The sequence below is a fragment of the Typha latifolia genome, chromosome 14, assembly GCF_019914945.1.
Source record: "Typha latifolia isolate L0001 chromosome 14, TyphaL0001v2, whole genome shotgun sequence".
NCBI lineage: Eukaryota > Viridiplantae > Streptophyta > Magnoliopsida > Poales > Typhaceae > Typha > Typha latifolia.
Window position 1 is genome coordinate 7,842,501 of NC_133099.1, and position 16,160 is coordinate 7,858,660.

At 37.1% G+C, this 16,160-nt stretch overlaps 1 protein-coding gene across 2 annotated transcripts in view; it reads right to left on the reverse strand.

The window, feature by feature from the left end:
* Positions 1–15,247, reverse strand: part of LOC140801035 (uncharacterized) — a 39,936-nt gene extending 24,689 nt beyond the window's left edge. For both annotated transcript variants that reach the window (XM_073156025.1, XM_073156024.1), the window contains exons 1-10: positions 14,988–15,247; positions 14,817–14,909; positions 14,367–14,539; positions 13,389–13,662; positions 13,254–13,321; positions 13,104–13,173; positions 12,663–13,013; positions 5,831–5,910; positions 5,701–5,752; positions 5,058–5,211 (exon numbers count right to left, since the gene is read on the reverse strand). In XM_073156025.1, coding sequence (XP_073012126.1) covers positions 5,058–5,211; positions 5,701–5,752; positions 5,831–5,910; positions 12,663–13,013; positions 13,104–13,173; positions 13,254–13,321; positions 13,389–13,662; positions 14,367–14,539; positions 14,817–14,909; positions 14,988–15,161 — 1,489 coding nt within the window. In that variant the 5' untranslated portion in view covers positions 15,162–15,247. The remainder of the gene's footprint in view (positions 1–5,057; positions 5,212–5,700; positions 5,753–5,830; positions 5,911–12,662; positions 13,014–13,103; positions 13,174–13,253; positions 13,322–13,388; positions 13,663–14,366; positions 14,540–14,816; positions 14,910–14,987) is intronic.
* Positions 15,248–16,160: the final 913 nt, after the last annotated feature.

The following is a 16,160-nucleotide window of genomic DNA, read 5'->3' on the forward strand; positions in this document are numbered from 1 at the left end:
AAGTAGTAGCAATTTGGTAATCATAGCAAAAAAATCGGACTCCACTGTTTGCATTGAAGATGAAGATGGAATTACATTAAAATGGAATAAGCTATTGCCTCTATCAGAAAGTGCAGGAAGAAAATGTCGAAATATTGCAAGATGATACTGTAGAAATACTAACCACAAAGCTATCAATTTGATGGCTAAGTGCATGGGTTAAAGCAAGGAAAATTCTTCAGTTTCACGAACAATAGAAAGCGAAATATAAAAGGTATGTGTTCTAGAAGTGTTTAATGCAGGCACTTAGGCAGACGAGTAAGCGGTAGCGCTACTTGATTGCATCGCAAGACGACATGTGGAGCCATTTTGCAGCTTGGCAACATAAAGGCCATCTTGGTAGGCCATGTTGGTGGATGATGCCCCCGCATGGTGGTAGGCAGCCAAAATGGCAGCCCTCTTACATATTTCAGTGTTATATGCAATTTGTTGGCCGACTGCCGGCAGTCCTAGTAACAAAAGGAAAAAGAAAATACCATCTCTATCATATTCCTCGTCTCCCTCAAGGTTCTAAATAAGGCTCGAAAAATCGGGATTGGCCTTCCGAAAAAACGATACATATCAACCGTATCGGCCATATCGGCCGTATCGATCGCTTGGATTAATCGGACTTTTTAATTACATAAAATTCTAAATATTATTTAAAAATGCAAGAAAACTTTTAAAAATTTAGGAAAAAGCTTACCAAAAATAAGAATAGAAAAAAGAAAAACTATGGTGCAATAAAAGTTGACAAAAAGAAGAGATTAGAAAGAGTGAGTGCAAAAAAATCAAACAAAAAAAAAACCATGATGCAGTAAAGAAGAAGAAGAAAAAGAAAAAGAAAAGAGAAGAAAAAGGGAGAGACCGGAAGAAATGAAAAAAATGAGAGAGAAATAAGAAAATTAATTAAAAAATTATATACTGGAGTTTGTCGGAGTTCACTGGAGTTCGTTGGAGTTCACCGGAGCAAGATCTCTCCGTAAGAAAAATAATGATTATATGTAAGAGAAAAAAAAAAGAAAGAAAGAGTAAAAGAAAGAAAAAGAGTATGAGAGAGTGAAAAGAAAGAAAAAGAGTAAGAGAGAGTGAAAAGAAAGAATGAAAAAGAGAAAGAGTTCGAATAGAGCCTGGATTGGCCGGGTTCAACTGATCCCGATCCAGATCAGTCGATCCGTATCGATATTAGCCGATACGGCGAACCATGCTTTTGTTTAATTTGTAAGGCTCATATGTGAATAATAATTATTTTCTTATTTTTTTATCATATTTTCTAAATTTTAAGAAACTTTTCTATATTTCTAAATAATATTTAGAATTTTATGTAATTCAAAAAAATTCGATTTGATCCAAGCGACTAATACAGCTGATCCGGCTAATACGTATCGTTTTTTCGAAAGACCGATTCTGATTCTGATTTTTCGAACCTTGGTTGTTAGCCTCATTTGTAGGTTGCTTTTAGCCACATTTGCTAGAGAGAAAATGATGGCAATAAGTAAGTGTATTTACTAAATTTAATAGGAATTTGATATTTGTTTTGGGCATTTTCAGTCTTTGTATTATGTTGTGACTATCTTCTGTGAATAATCTAAACTCTAAACTCCTATTTTCTCCCTTTTTTCTAAACATGTAACATTTTGCTATGTTTTATATCATTTTTCGGAATTTAAGTAATTAAAAAAGCATTCCAGATGCAAAACAATATATATACTGGCCAAAACGATCGTATGGCTGAAACTATCAAATACATATATGTTTTTCTTAATAATCAATACAAATAGTTATATCAAATACATATATGTTTTTCTTCCACTCACGCTCTTTCAAATCTCTTCTTTTTTTCAATTTTTATTGCACCATAGTTTTTCTTTTTTCTTTTCTTATTTTTGATAAGCTTTTTCCTAAATTTTTAAAAGTTTTCCTGTATTTTAAAATAATATTTAGAATTTATGTAATTAAAAAGTCCGATCTGATCCAAGCGACCGATATAGCCGATATGTATCATTTTTTTCAGAAGGCCGATCCCGATTTTTTCGAACTTTGAACAAAAGTACTAAAAATCCAATGAATACCGAGTTGGCTCTCGTAAATCCCTGTGGTCGTCATCATAATCACCTTAAGTTTGAAACTAATAATGTCTAGGGTCTAATGCTCCAAAAAGTGATTGCATCATATCATTCATATCAAATTGATCTTATTGAATCTAAGAAAGATAATAATTAATATATGAATCTTGTGTCTGAGTATAAGGAGGATATTAAGGAGAATAATAATTAGCATATGAATCATGTGATTGTTTCAAACAATGAATACTTGATGAACCATAGTTCATTGAAGTTCACTAGAGTGAGATTTGCGTTGCCAGAGTTTGTTAGAGCTAGATCCCTCCTTTAGAAAGTGAGAGTGAAAATAAAAGGAGAAAGGAGTGAAAAAGAGAGTGCGAAAAAAAGAGTAAAAAGAAAAAGGGAAAGAGCTTGGGGACATCAATAATTGATGTCTTCGGGCTAGATCCGAATCAAATCCATAATGCATCTGGCCCAATTTGATCAAAACCGGCCGATTCTGATCCTAACCAATTCTAGTCATTTGACTGGAATCGACCATGGATCGGGATCGGGTCTGACCGATCCCGATCTAGATCAGGATCGACCAATCCGACAAACCTTGCTAACAACAACATTTGCAACAGAGATAAGTGTAGAGGGTGTTAAAAGCATAGTTTCCAGTTTCGACCGATCCCGAGTGGGATCGGCTGAAACGGTTCAGGATCGGCTATAGCCAAAACCAGTCAGTTGGCTGGTTTCGGCCTTACAACAACAACAGACAGCTGCCTGCTACTGCTGATGTTGGTAGCTGCAGCCGTCTAATACTGCTGACAACAGTAGACAACTGCCTGCTGATGCTGCTAGCTGCAGCTGTCAGCTGCTGCTGACAGCAACAGCCAACAGCTATAGAGAGAGAGAGAGGGAAAGAGAGGGAAAGAGGAAGAAAGTGAGGGAGAGAGAAAGATAAAAAAAAAAGAGTGAGGGGGAGAGAGAGAGAGGGAAAGATAAAGAAAAAAGTGGGAGAGAATGGATAATTCAGACTAACAGTTAAAGGAATAGAAAAGAAGAGAGGGAGGAAGAGAGATTTTTACTTTTTAGGCTTTATATGTGAGTAATTATTATTTCTTATTTTATTATAGTTTTTTGTAAATTTTTAAAAATTTCTCAATATTTTTAAATAATATTTAATATTTAATTAAAATAGTTCGATCTAATACAAATAGCCGATACGGCCGATACATATCGTTTTTCGAAACGGCCAATCCTAATCTCGATACCGATTTTAAGAACCTTGGTTAAAAGAAAAACAAGCAGAGTGAGAAGAGAAAAAATGCAACAAAAGGAACAATCGAAACAACAAGACATCAATAACACGTCTTGATTTGGATTCAATTTATGCCCCGAGCTGAATATATTTAGCATTGGAAAGAATTCAAATTAACTCTTTAGTCGATACAATAAATAAAATAGCCGATTCGGACAATATGGATCGATACAACTGATATGGACAATATTCGATCAATACAACCAATACTAGGCTGAAACCAAGAAAAACACTAGTTTCTTCTCTTGTTTCAGATTGGCAATGACTGATTCCTATACATATCGGCCTATACATATTGATACTGATCAATACTTCGAACCATGCTCTCTTTATATAGGTTTATCACACTGTATACCCCTAGCCTCATTCGTCATCTCTTGATTGATAAGTTTCTCATGAAGGTACACCATGCTTCACACTATCTCACACTAGCTAGCTCTCCACTCAAGTGATTGGTTAGATTACGGGAAAGGACGGCAGTCAATCTCCACTGATGCGCCACTCTACCTCTCCTCTCTTAATTAGAAGATGACAACACCAATCTCTACACACTATCTCCTAATCGACTTCATGTGAGAAGCATGATGGAAATTATTCTGTAGTATTTTTCATATATGTCATGCTTACTGCTCACAAATTTAATTTTTGGGTAATATCTTTCCTAGTTAAAAGATAGATAAATTGTTTTTCTAGAAATATCTGTATATAAAAAGCAGTTGCGGCAGAAGGCATAGCATGCTGCCCCTCCATCCACCACAGTTTTCCTGTACTGGCATGGAATGGCATTTGGGGCTTGAGGCAGGCACCACATCAGCCATGGACCCACTATATTGCATGCTGTGGCAGGGAGATCCGCTAACCTATTACTCGACTCAATAGACTTTTAAGTTGCTTATTAACAAAAGAAAAAAGGCTTCGGTGTACCTCACAAGCCTAGATTTGCAGCGAGACTAAAAATGGCAAAATGGAAGAGATAGTATGAAGAGGGCATCACACGGAGATGGGAGGGCATCACACGGACATTGTCATCTGCATTTGCCTTACTAGTTACTACCATCTTTACATGAGGTTCTTCTATGCCTTTTCCCTTTCTTGTCCTTTCAAAATCTGTTATTTATTCTATATTCCACTGCACAAACAACATGCTTCTTCTTTCTTATCTTTTCATCTTGGCCTTCAGGAATGAACCTGGCCTCGGGATCCTGTACTCCTTCCTTCAAACAATCAAATGTGAGCTCAAACTGAGGCATCATAAGGTATGAAATCGCCTGTAGATGGTAGATGATAGATGGTAGATGTAACATGGAGATTTTTAAATTGTCCAATCAGAAGTATATCAAATATATCTATATAGCAGGCAAAAAATTGTTGAGTGTGCGATTCTTCCTCATTTATCTAAAGTACGGACACAAAGAGTTCAAAAAATAATGCAAAGGCAGTCTACAAGAGAATTGTCATTTAATTTGAAAATTCTTATGAATCCATATGCTGATTTAATTACTATCAATTAGAATTGAGATCCACACACCAATAAAATGTTGAATGATCAAAGGGTGACAAGTGTAAAAGTGGTGTATCAGCTTCTAGAAATAATCTGAAATAAATAATGATCAACAATAAAAATTTACAAAAATGATTGCAGCACAGATAAACCTGGCACTTGATAATACCTGTATGCAACTGCATTAGAATTTGACCAAGGGAACATGATAGTGTAGTAAAAGATCCGCATTTAGAAGATTCTTTGAATTCAGCTACTTGTGATAAAACTAATGCATGCCCATCCAACATGGCAGCAATAGCAGAAGCAGCCTCCATTCGTATCTGAAAACAAAAAAGAGAAAATTACAGGATGTTAAAACAGTCTGGAAACAAAGGTTCGAAATGAGAAAATGAGAATCTATTCATAGAGAACATATTTGCAGCATATCATGAAATCAGTGGAAGAACAGAATGTGGAGGTTTCATATAAAAAGGGAAATGCCCATCATAAGTGTCCTAGATTCTGTTTCTAATGAAACAGGAGCTGCAGCCTGGTTTGTCAAAAAAATAAGTGTCCTAGATTCTGGAGCGGAAACAAAAATCATTGCAACTTAATAAATGTGATAGATAAAGAATGGCAGAACGCTTCATAGGAACTCTTTAATCCTTACTGTTCATATGCAAAGTGAGTTTTTGAGTAATAGACTTGTTTCAGCTTCTAGAATACTCAACACCAGAAGACATATAAGGGAAAAATAACATGACCAAGCATACTTGCTCAGGAAAAACAGAAGAACAAATTCAAGATTTGCAACATCTTAAGAGTTTTACCTTGATTACAGGATCAAAGATAAGAGATGTCATTAGATTTGCCTGATACTTCCTGTGGAAACATGCATCATGCAAATTAGAAGCAAAATGGCAAACATATTGCAGCAGGAAGAAAATGGAATAACTTTACCTCAACTGTAGTACATCATTCTCAGGTAAAAGTAGTGGCCAAAGCGAAGTGAGCAACTTAGGATCAGCATGACAAAGATCCTTAAAAGTAGAAAGTAGACAAGTTAGTCAAAGCTCAAAAAGGCTTTCAGAACATCAGACTATTGGAGAAGTCGTAGCTACGCATATTTACTCATAAAGATACCTTAAAGATGAATGGGTTTTAAATTTTTAACTCTTCACTACATCACGAAAGACAAAGTAATTGCACAAAACAAGCAAGAAAACTCACTAAATATTGAAAAAAAATAATGCAAGTTATTACAATCTAAGCAAAAATCAAGATAATCTCCTGAAATCAAGCTACCACTAAACCTACCTAGAATTGCAGATGCATAAGATACACATTCCATGTTTGCGTTAGTGTTATTTTTGTTGGATCGCAAATTTGTGAAAATGCATTCATTGATAATGTACAAACCTTATACTTTATGCTGATATTACAAGGCACATATAACTTAAGATTAAATTTGAAGCAGATTTCATTCTAGGTTCAACCCAGCTATTATACCAGAAACCACTCGAACTGTCCCTGGTATGTTTGAACGCCCCCTGCCCCCTAATTAAGTTCATGACTATTATTCAATGAGCATATGAATGACAATCGAATGTCAGATGGAGCTGTGGCATCATTCGAAGAGCATTTAAATGCCAGAACATAAACCCTAAGGAATCCTTCAAAGGTGTTTAAACTAAGATTCTGAATATCAGGATCTAGATCAAACGTCCAGAATGCATAACAGTAGTATCAACTGTCCTTATAGACTATCTGTATCGAATTATTTTTTAATTACGTGGAATTTTAGAAATTATTTTTAAAATACAAAAAAAATCCTAAAGGATATAAATTATAAATTACTCCCTCATAAAATTTAAAACCTAAAAAAAATATACTACATCCCTATTTCTCTCTTCCTCTTTCTCACACAAATAAAAAATATCATTTTCCTCTCTTCCCACCAACTCTCCCCCCCCAACTCATTCTCCCTCCTACTAACTCTCTCTCACTCCTTGCCATCTCTCACTAAAACTCGTTCTCTCTCTATCTCTCTCTTTATCTCTCTCTCTCGATGCCTTCCTTTTTTTCTCTCTCCCTCACACTCTCCCACTCCCTCCCTCTCTCTCTTCCTTGCACCTTCCCACTCCCTCCTCTCTCATTCTTTGTTGCTATAGCAGAGAGTGACAGCGAAAAGGGGAGAGAGAGGTATGGCTAGATCCACCGAAGGAGCTCATCATCTATGTCGAGGGAGATGGAAGAAGGTATGTCATCTATGACTCATTACAATAGCCCATATAGGATGGTTTTAGCCAATCTGATAGAAACGGGTCCACTATGGTACAACATCAGGAGATGCGACCTCAAAACTAACTAATAGGCTACGATTGGTGGTGTTTAGATCGACCAATACTAGCATCCTTGGTTTGCACTTTGGACAACAATGTGGGTTCAAACACCGGCATAATTCTAAGATGGCTTCTAGACTTTTAACGTGAACTGAGTCAAATAAGATCATATCAGGCGGCATTAGACTTACCTAATCAAGTCAATTATGTTAGCTTGGTCTATTTCTATTTTAGTTGAATTTATTTCAACTTATTATGACTTAAGTTGTTTAAGTAGTTGGTTGAGTCTTATTTAATTAGCTTGTTGGGTCAAGTCAGTTAGCCTCCTTTAAATATTATGGAGTGTATCCAAGTTAAGATGAATCAAAAAATTAATCGATTGAGTTCACCTCCTACTTCTCTCTCCCTCTAGTTCTTCTCCTTTAACCCTAGCCTCTTCTCAAACTCAAGCCGCCGCCGTCACCTTGGCCACCGGTCCTCCTCCCACCTCATCCATCAATCCCCCTCCTTTTTTAGAGTCGACCACCTTCTCTCCCTTCCTCTTCCCCTCAAAGTATCAGATCTATTGTTACCACCATCTCCATCTGTCATCATCACTATCTACAATCTGATCCACCATTGTTGCCCTCTAACAAATCATCTCCAACTGCCACCAACACAATCGACAAAACTTCCTCAATATTAGATCAAGATAAAACGAGAAGAATGTCAATATTAAAAACGTAGATCAGAAGATTACATAACGAACCAAGTTAGTTTCGTAATTTTGCGACATTAGATGATTATTTAGAGAATATTCTCGACAGGTTATGCAAACTGTATTTCTGCAACTCTATTCGACCTACCCTCCGAGATCGGGTCATATCAAGTGGTATCAGAGCCACCATTCTTCTGATACCATAATCGTGACCAGAGCCATGGCAGCAAGAGGCCAAGGAGAGTCTTACCAAGCTGTGGATCTCATAGAAGCAATAGAGACAAGGACGCCATCATCCCCAACCTCATAGCCACAGCAAACTCCACCGGTACCATCAAGCCAACCTAACATTGGAAACATGGTCACCATGCTTTCCACAAAAGAAAGGCCCTGCTAGACATAAGAGAGGCCCTCTCACACATGCACCATAAGGATCCAAAGGGAAGATCATCTTCGGTTAGGGGTTTCGATCCAAGAGCTCATAATAGGTCCGAATAGTTCTATCGTGAGGGTGTTGTTGTCTCAGTCCATACAGCGAGTCCACCGCCACCTCATGTAGAGTTTGAAAAAGAACATGAAGGATATGTGGGAACTCATCTGGGAAGCCCACTGTTGCCCACCCTAGAGGCATGGCAACTCGAGGCGGCAATCGACGACAACAACGTATGTAATAGTTTGACTGTTTGAGGATCTAATGCCTTGCAGCCCTACCCTAGGGTTGTGGCTACCCCTCACCATGCTCAAGCAGACCAGAGGCAAGAAGATCATCAAGACAAAAGGGTTCAAGGCCTCACAACAGCTATGTTGCGGGAAAAAGAGACAAGGGGCTGAGCATCTATAGTGATGAAAAAAATGTCTCGGTGCAAGAATACGTGAAGCTAGCTACCGTGACTCTTATGGAAGAACATGAGTGAGCTGAGGCTATAGGGCCTGGAGGATTACCAAAGGGTGAAATGGATGAAATTATGAAAGAGACCAAGAAAGAGATCCATGTCAAGATCTTCATGCATGAGCTCCAACCAACCAAGCCAGTTTTCTTGCAACGGGGCCTTGGTGAGCTTGAGAGTTGAGACTAAAGCCGGAACTTGGTCCAATCCTTTTTAAGTTATCACTCACCTAGATCAACTATATACTCACCTCAGATGTGCTTCTCCAAGCTTTGGACACGCCTCTAATATAATTGGTCCAGCCAAGGCTGCACACACACCTATCAACCCATCGAGTCATCCATACGTTCGAACCTTGCCTAAATCCACAACTGATCCGAGCCTTCGCCAGACCCTTCATAGGGCTCCTGGTGCGCACACATTCAGCTGACCTAAGATTAGTCCAAGTTGATTTCGCATCAAACCTACTCGATTGACTTGGTCTATTTTTAGGTTTTGGTTTCAGTTATCTCTTTCCTTCCAATTCAGAACTATGAGAAGCTTGCTTGGAGGATCCAGAGATAGTCAACTCAAGTCCAAAAAGGAGGATCGAGCCACATTTTTCAACAGAGACGATTTCCATCCAATCTACTAAAACCCACCTAAGCCATCACTTTAAGGACAAGTCAGTGGAAGCGTAGTGGATTGATGTGAACCGGGTCAGATCGAATCATATCATATGGCATTGGACTAGTCTAGTTAAGAAAATTATCTTAGCTTAGCAATATCAATTTTAGTTGAGTCAATATCTATTTCAACTTATTGTCACTTAAGTTGTTTCAATTTTAGTTGAGTCAATCTCCTCCCTCCTCATTCGTCGATCTCCCTCCCTTTTTAGGACCGACCACCTTCTCTCTCTTGCTCTTCCTCTCTAAATATCATATCTAACCCTACCACTATCTCCATCCACGCCATCATCACCATCTACAAGTCAATCCACCATTGTTGTCTTCTAACACGAAATCATCTTCACACGCCACCAACACCACCATCAGAATTTCATCGATATTAGATCCAGGTAAGTTCCGAATCTGAGGACATGAATATAAAACTTAGATCGGGAGGTTACAGAATGAACTCATCTAGTTTCATAATTTTTTGGCATCGGATAAATATTTGGCAAATATTCTCCATAAACTACGCAGACTACATTCCTGTAATCCCATCCAACCTATCCTCCAAGATCAAGTCATATCAGCTTTATTGTCTATTCGGCCACCCATTTCTTTGTGGATCTTCTCCAACTATAAAAGGGGTCTTCTTGGATGATATTGTTGAGCTTTTCTTCACAAAGAAAACCATAGGAGCCAAAGATATCAGAGAGATCCATTTCACAACCAAGCTCATTTATTCATTAGAGCTTTCTTAAGAGACCTCAATGCAGCTACACCATGTTCATCTTCACCATATTGGAGATGTGACTTTTGTCGAAGAACATCAATTGAAGGGCAATCTATTGTAAGATGGAGTAGGTTACCATGGTGACTAGCAGGCAAGAGTGCCTTCAACCAATAGCCATAGCAGTGGGGTTTGTACGTGTTGTCTCATAGATATGATTTTACTTTGCAACAGATTGGTCTGAGTTGATCGGATCGTCTTTTCAATGTTTTCCATGCAAAAATTGACATGTTGTTATAATTGATTGAGCATGATCTAGTTTCTTTATTACTTACTTTAGGTCATGCCTTGTATGACAGATCTCTAGTTTTGCTTGCACAGTTGCACGTCAAGTGTTTGTTATATTTCTACACAAAGTCTACATTGCAATTTGTTAGCTCTCGCTAGTCATTAGGGACATCTCAATTTGAAGTTTGAATTGTAGGTTGATACCAATAGTTGGTCAATAAATAGGCGTCTCAGCTAATACAAGGCCATTTCATCAAACACAGGGCCACTTTGGCCATGGTTTGGAGTTTTGGTTTCGGATTTGACAACTAGAGAAAATAAAGCTTTGTTTGGAATAAGAATAGGGAGTTCCTTAAACTAGGTTAGTAGACACTAACCTGATTTTGTAACCAAACACCAGTTTTTCCGAAAACATAATTGAAATTGAGCAGGAATATTAAAAATTGAGCAGAAATGTGAGCTGGCTTGGTTTTCCTCCCCATTTAAAATGAATTTAATACCAAAGTGAATTTACCATTTTACCCTTGACAGGACCAAATGGCAAAGCCTGTTAATTCATTCCTAGAAACCTGCATTTCATGCCTAGAAACCTCCATTTCATACCTAGAAATTTGTCGTACCTAAAAGCCTAGACTGCATACTTGCAGGCATGCATTGTGTACCTACAAGCAAGCACTGCGTACATACAAGAACGAATTCCCTACTTACAAAGCTGCAATGCATGCAAATGGACACTGCATACATACAAGCACGGATTGCTTACCAGTAAGCAGGTATCGCTTACATAGAAGCCTCATTACATAACAAAGCTCATAAAATGGACACATCTTCTGAGACAATTTTGTAAAGGCTAATGTTAATAATATTATTTCGATATAAGACATCTATCAGCGTTAAATGATATTTGGTCATCATACACGAGATATCCTCAATCTCTACTACTTAAACTAAGATAAGGAACACCTTATTTTTAATTTCATGACGAATCAAAAGTAATAATGACACCAGTAAACCTAGTTACAACCAAACATCTAATTTTTCTAAACCCATTTAAGATACCTAAAATGATGATAAAAAATAAACTCACAAGAGTTTTAACTCAGGACAACACAATTAGTGATCTCCAAGGCACCTCCATTTGTGTTTTCTTTCTTTTTGTTCTCCCTCTGTGCATCTCCTTCAACCATTCAAGATAGATCCAACTAATCCAGGCAGATTCAGCATGTTGATGCTCCACGAGGTGGTGCCCACTGCCCAGTGAAGTAATCCCCAATATTCTCTCTCCTTCTGACAGTTTTTGTTGCAGATATGGTCATCAGCCTCCTCTAGCGGAGGTGGCTATTATACACCTCTATCACAAAAGTGATGGCAATGATGACTAAGGGCATTTTTGAATTTATCATAGAGTTGGCATGGCTTTGACTATTTTAATTATGTTGCTATTATCTTAACTGAGTTATCTAAATTTTCTTGTTTCCATGCCATTTTATTAAAATTTTGAGTTTCTTTCCTACATTTATATAGTTTTTAGAATTTAAACTATTAAAAGAGATAGTCTAAAACTGAACTGTTGATACAACGAGATAGCCAATATAACTGATGCATATAGGTTTTCTAGCAACTAATATTGATACTTGAACCCTCATATATTCCATAAACACGCATACGTGGGTATTTCCAAGAATTAAAAAAAAAAACATACCACCTTTCCAAATTGACGGTTAAGTATGGAAAAAAAACAACATACAATTAAAGCTTGTAATCCCCATTTAGGAGAATGCTATATCATTTAAATTTTATTACATTACCACTTATGACTGTCAAGCAAATCAAAAGGAAGAAAAGCTCCCCAAAATTATTTTAGAAATTCAATCAGAATATCCAAATGCAATTTTCATCTCAAAATAATCCTTTCACCCCTCAAAAGCAATATGTCTCCATATTTTGTTTATACTATAACTATGAATCGTCTCTCAAAGGAGATTCATTAGCTAGGAAGCAAAGGGGGGCGTCCAGACACCCTAGGTGCCACCAATTGGCACAATGCCGACACGATAATTCATGCCACAAAGTAAAGAAGGCCTGTTGATCTAAGTTTGGAATCAAAAGGGAAAATGATAAGCCAAAGCGAAGGACCGAGTCAAAGTGGAAAACCGCAACACAAAAATACATATAAAATAAGGTTGATGCATAATGGATACCTGTATGCAAGCAACCGCAGCTAATCTAGCCTTTGAGCTTCGAAAAGGATCTTCAATATTTGCATATCCATCACTATCACTATGATCTGAATCAGACGATGTAAAATCATATCTTGAAGATTCACAATCTGAAGACACCTGGGCATCCAATAGATTACTCTTATTTCCTTCCCTTTTCCGTAAGTGTGGGGGTCTATATGGACCACGATCACTTTTTGTAGTCAGACCAGAATTCAGTTCTAAAGAACGAAATGCCTTCTCCTTTGAGTTACCGGTTGCAGGTGGTAAAGAAGACCTACTTGGAAGCCCAAACATAAAAAACATTTGCAGAGTTGCTACAAAACCTGCCACCTTATATTTTAAAGACAATGTTAACAGTCAAAAGGAAAACAGCAAAGTATGCTGATACAGTAGGTTCAACTACCAAACTCCATAACTTACATGCCCAGAAAGAGAACCCTTAGGATCTGAAAGAACCAAATGGAGACAATGAAGAAGTTTGGTATAGAACCTGGGAACAATTAGGAGAAATCTTAAATTCTTGAGAGTATCCATTCAGGAATTCTAAAGGACAACAAATTAAATTAGTACCTTGACATAACATTATTCTCTATAAAAAGGTTCTTTGATGACAAAAAGTCCATTACTTTCCGCAGAACCTAAAATGAAAAAGGTATTATGGAAACTACTCATAAGAAAATAACTGCATTTGAGAAATATTCTCACATCAGTAATCGACTGCCACAAATCTCCTGGGATGGAAGACCCAGTCCTGGATAAGACATCTCCTATCAGAGTAAATGCGAAGGTCTGCATATCCCAGAGGTTCGAATACTTCATATTTCTAATTCCAGTACTATGACCAGAAATATCAGATCCATTGGACTGGTGTAAGTAAAGAAGTTCAGCATGCAAGCATGAAACAACAGAAAGGAGAACTCGGACTAACTGCACACTCTCTGACAATGAATTACTTCTTCGATAAGCCTTGACCATAAACCTGAGAAGAATTGTAAATACAATTAAGGATCAGAGATCATAATGATAAATAAGAAGTGGTAACTCGTAAGTACTAACAAAGAGAGAGGATGAAATCTATACAGAATTATTTTACTTTCCTATCCTAAAATTATATGCCTCTCATAGATGCCACAAAATGAATTGAAAGTATCAAGAGGAAATATCTATCAGTAGTGCCAAATAGATCCAGGTCGAGAAGCTCTAAGTACAGCTACTTTCTAAATATCTTCCCATAAAATCTAAAAAAGTCCACTTGAACTCATAGAGAAATTTCAAGGGAACATAAGTACATAGGAATTGAAGAGGTTGAAGCGATACCACAGATTATACATAGTGTGTGTTACTTGTTTAGTCAAATTCAAGTTTCTTAACTCCATTTTCATGAAGGAATTGGAGCGGCTCATTATTATAAGTTAACAGAAGAAGAGAATTAATATCATATAATGAAACAACTTCATATATGCAATTGTATCGAGTTCAAAATAATCCCTCCTCCAAATGAGGTTCTCTGTACAATGACATGGACGGACATCTCCAAAACTATTATCTCTTACCTATTTTCTATTTATGTTATTTATTTATGCATCAGTTCCAACCTCAAATACAATTCCTATGTATGCTTCCGTTCCTCAAGTCAACAAAGAATTCATGTTGATACAATGCGATGAAAGTATAGCATTTAACCTGAGAATCTCCAAACATTCAGTTGTCGCATTCACTACAGCAGTCTGAGAAGTTAAGTTGTTACTACAGGCTTTTTCAGGTAAGCACTCCAGAATCTCTTGAAGAAAGTTCAGCAAAATGACCCACGAAGAAGAATTTATCTCCAGGTGCACTCTACAGCAAACATCATAAATCTGTACAGGAACGGCCCAAATGCACCAGAAAAATATATCAGTACATTGCATGAAATCGACACTTCAATGTTATGAGCAGCTCAAAGAGGAGAAAAAAGATAAATTTTAGTTACTATGAGTGAGGCTGCCAACTTAAGTATAAATGCGAGATGACGGGAAATCAGAAATGTTGCTTGTTATGAGTTCATTTGCCAATTTGGAAAATTCTGAGCAATCATGTGTTCCAATCATACGTATCCAGTGAGGAAATATTGACCAAGGAGATCAAAATTATTACCAAATGGCATATGCGAACCAATGCATCGTCCACATCTGGGCACTTCGAAACAGCCACCGCCAACTCCGCGAGAAGCATCACATCCGAAGTGACCTGAGACCAAAAGCAGAAGATTCCCCATCTCATACGAGAATACGGTACGGGAAGAAGGGACTCGGATTGGCGAAGTACCTCGTGGGGAGGGAGGTGAGCTGCGGCGGCAGCGAGGGCATCGGAGGGGTGGGAGAGGACGAGGTCGCGGAGGAGAGAGAGGAGAGTTGGGGGAGAAGGACATGCTAGGGTTTCGTCTCTCAGGGTGAGGAACGCCGTCCGCCATGATCTGACGCCGGGTGAGGACGACGCCATCGACGCCGAAGTGGGCTGTTCCAGCGCTGCAAGAGATGCTTTTGGAGGAGAGACTACTAATAAACGTTGTGGATTTGGACCCAACTCTAATGCTGGCCCAATTGATAAAGTGGCCGTTTGGTTTCCTTTATATTACTTTCAAAATATCTTTTTTTTAATTTCAAACTATAATTTTTTATTTTAGAATAATAATTATTTTTTATCAAAAATTATGCCTCATACCACCCAAACTCAATTATCAATTTATCATACGCTATTATAGAAGTATTCGGCTTTCGCAAAATAATTATTTAAATAATTATATAAGCTTTCCAATGCATGTAAAATAATATATTGATCGGAGTTCATGTTAAAAAGATCTTAGCGCTACCGTAGTAAAGAAATGAACGAAGACTTTGAAGCACTTCAAAAAAGTTTTTAAAATAACGAGGAGGAGAATGAGTTTAAAAGATGTTCGTAGCTCTTTTCTCACACTCAGTATCATCTAATAAATTAATCTATATTTTACATATGAATTAAGAACATATTACATTATTTTATTGTACTTCATTAAATAAAAGGTAGAATTGAAACTTTTAAAAAATAAGGTGTAAAATATAAAAAATTTGCAAGCAAAATATAAAATGGGGAGAAAGTGCAGCATATATCTAAAAATAAAATAATTTTTCTTATTATTTTTTTACTTTATATCATACCAAAATAAATTATTACATCCTTATTTTAAAATACAAAAGAATATATATTATTCCTATAATAAAGGCAACATGTTGAGAATAATAAAATATATACTTATTCTAAAATGGCGTTTGTTCCTAAAGCAAACTACGCCTTAATAAGCTCCTGTGCCTACATACACCATCCTTGGTCTCTTCTAAACATTATCGGTCGTCAGCTACTGCCTTATAAGTAAGCTTGCTCTTGTTGATATTGTTCAGTATAATCCTTGTTTCACAGGAATCTAAGTTTCAACTCAGTTCTTGAATAAGATTATGAAGAAAC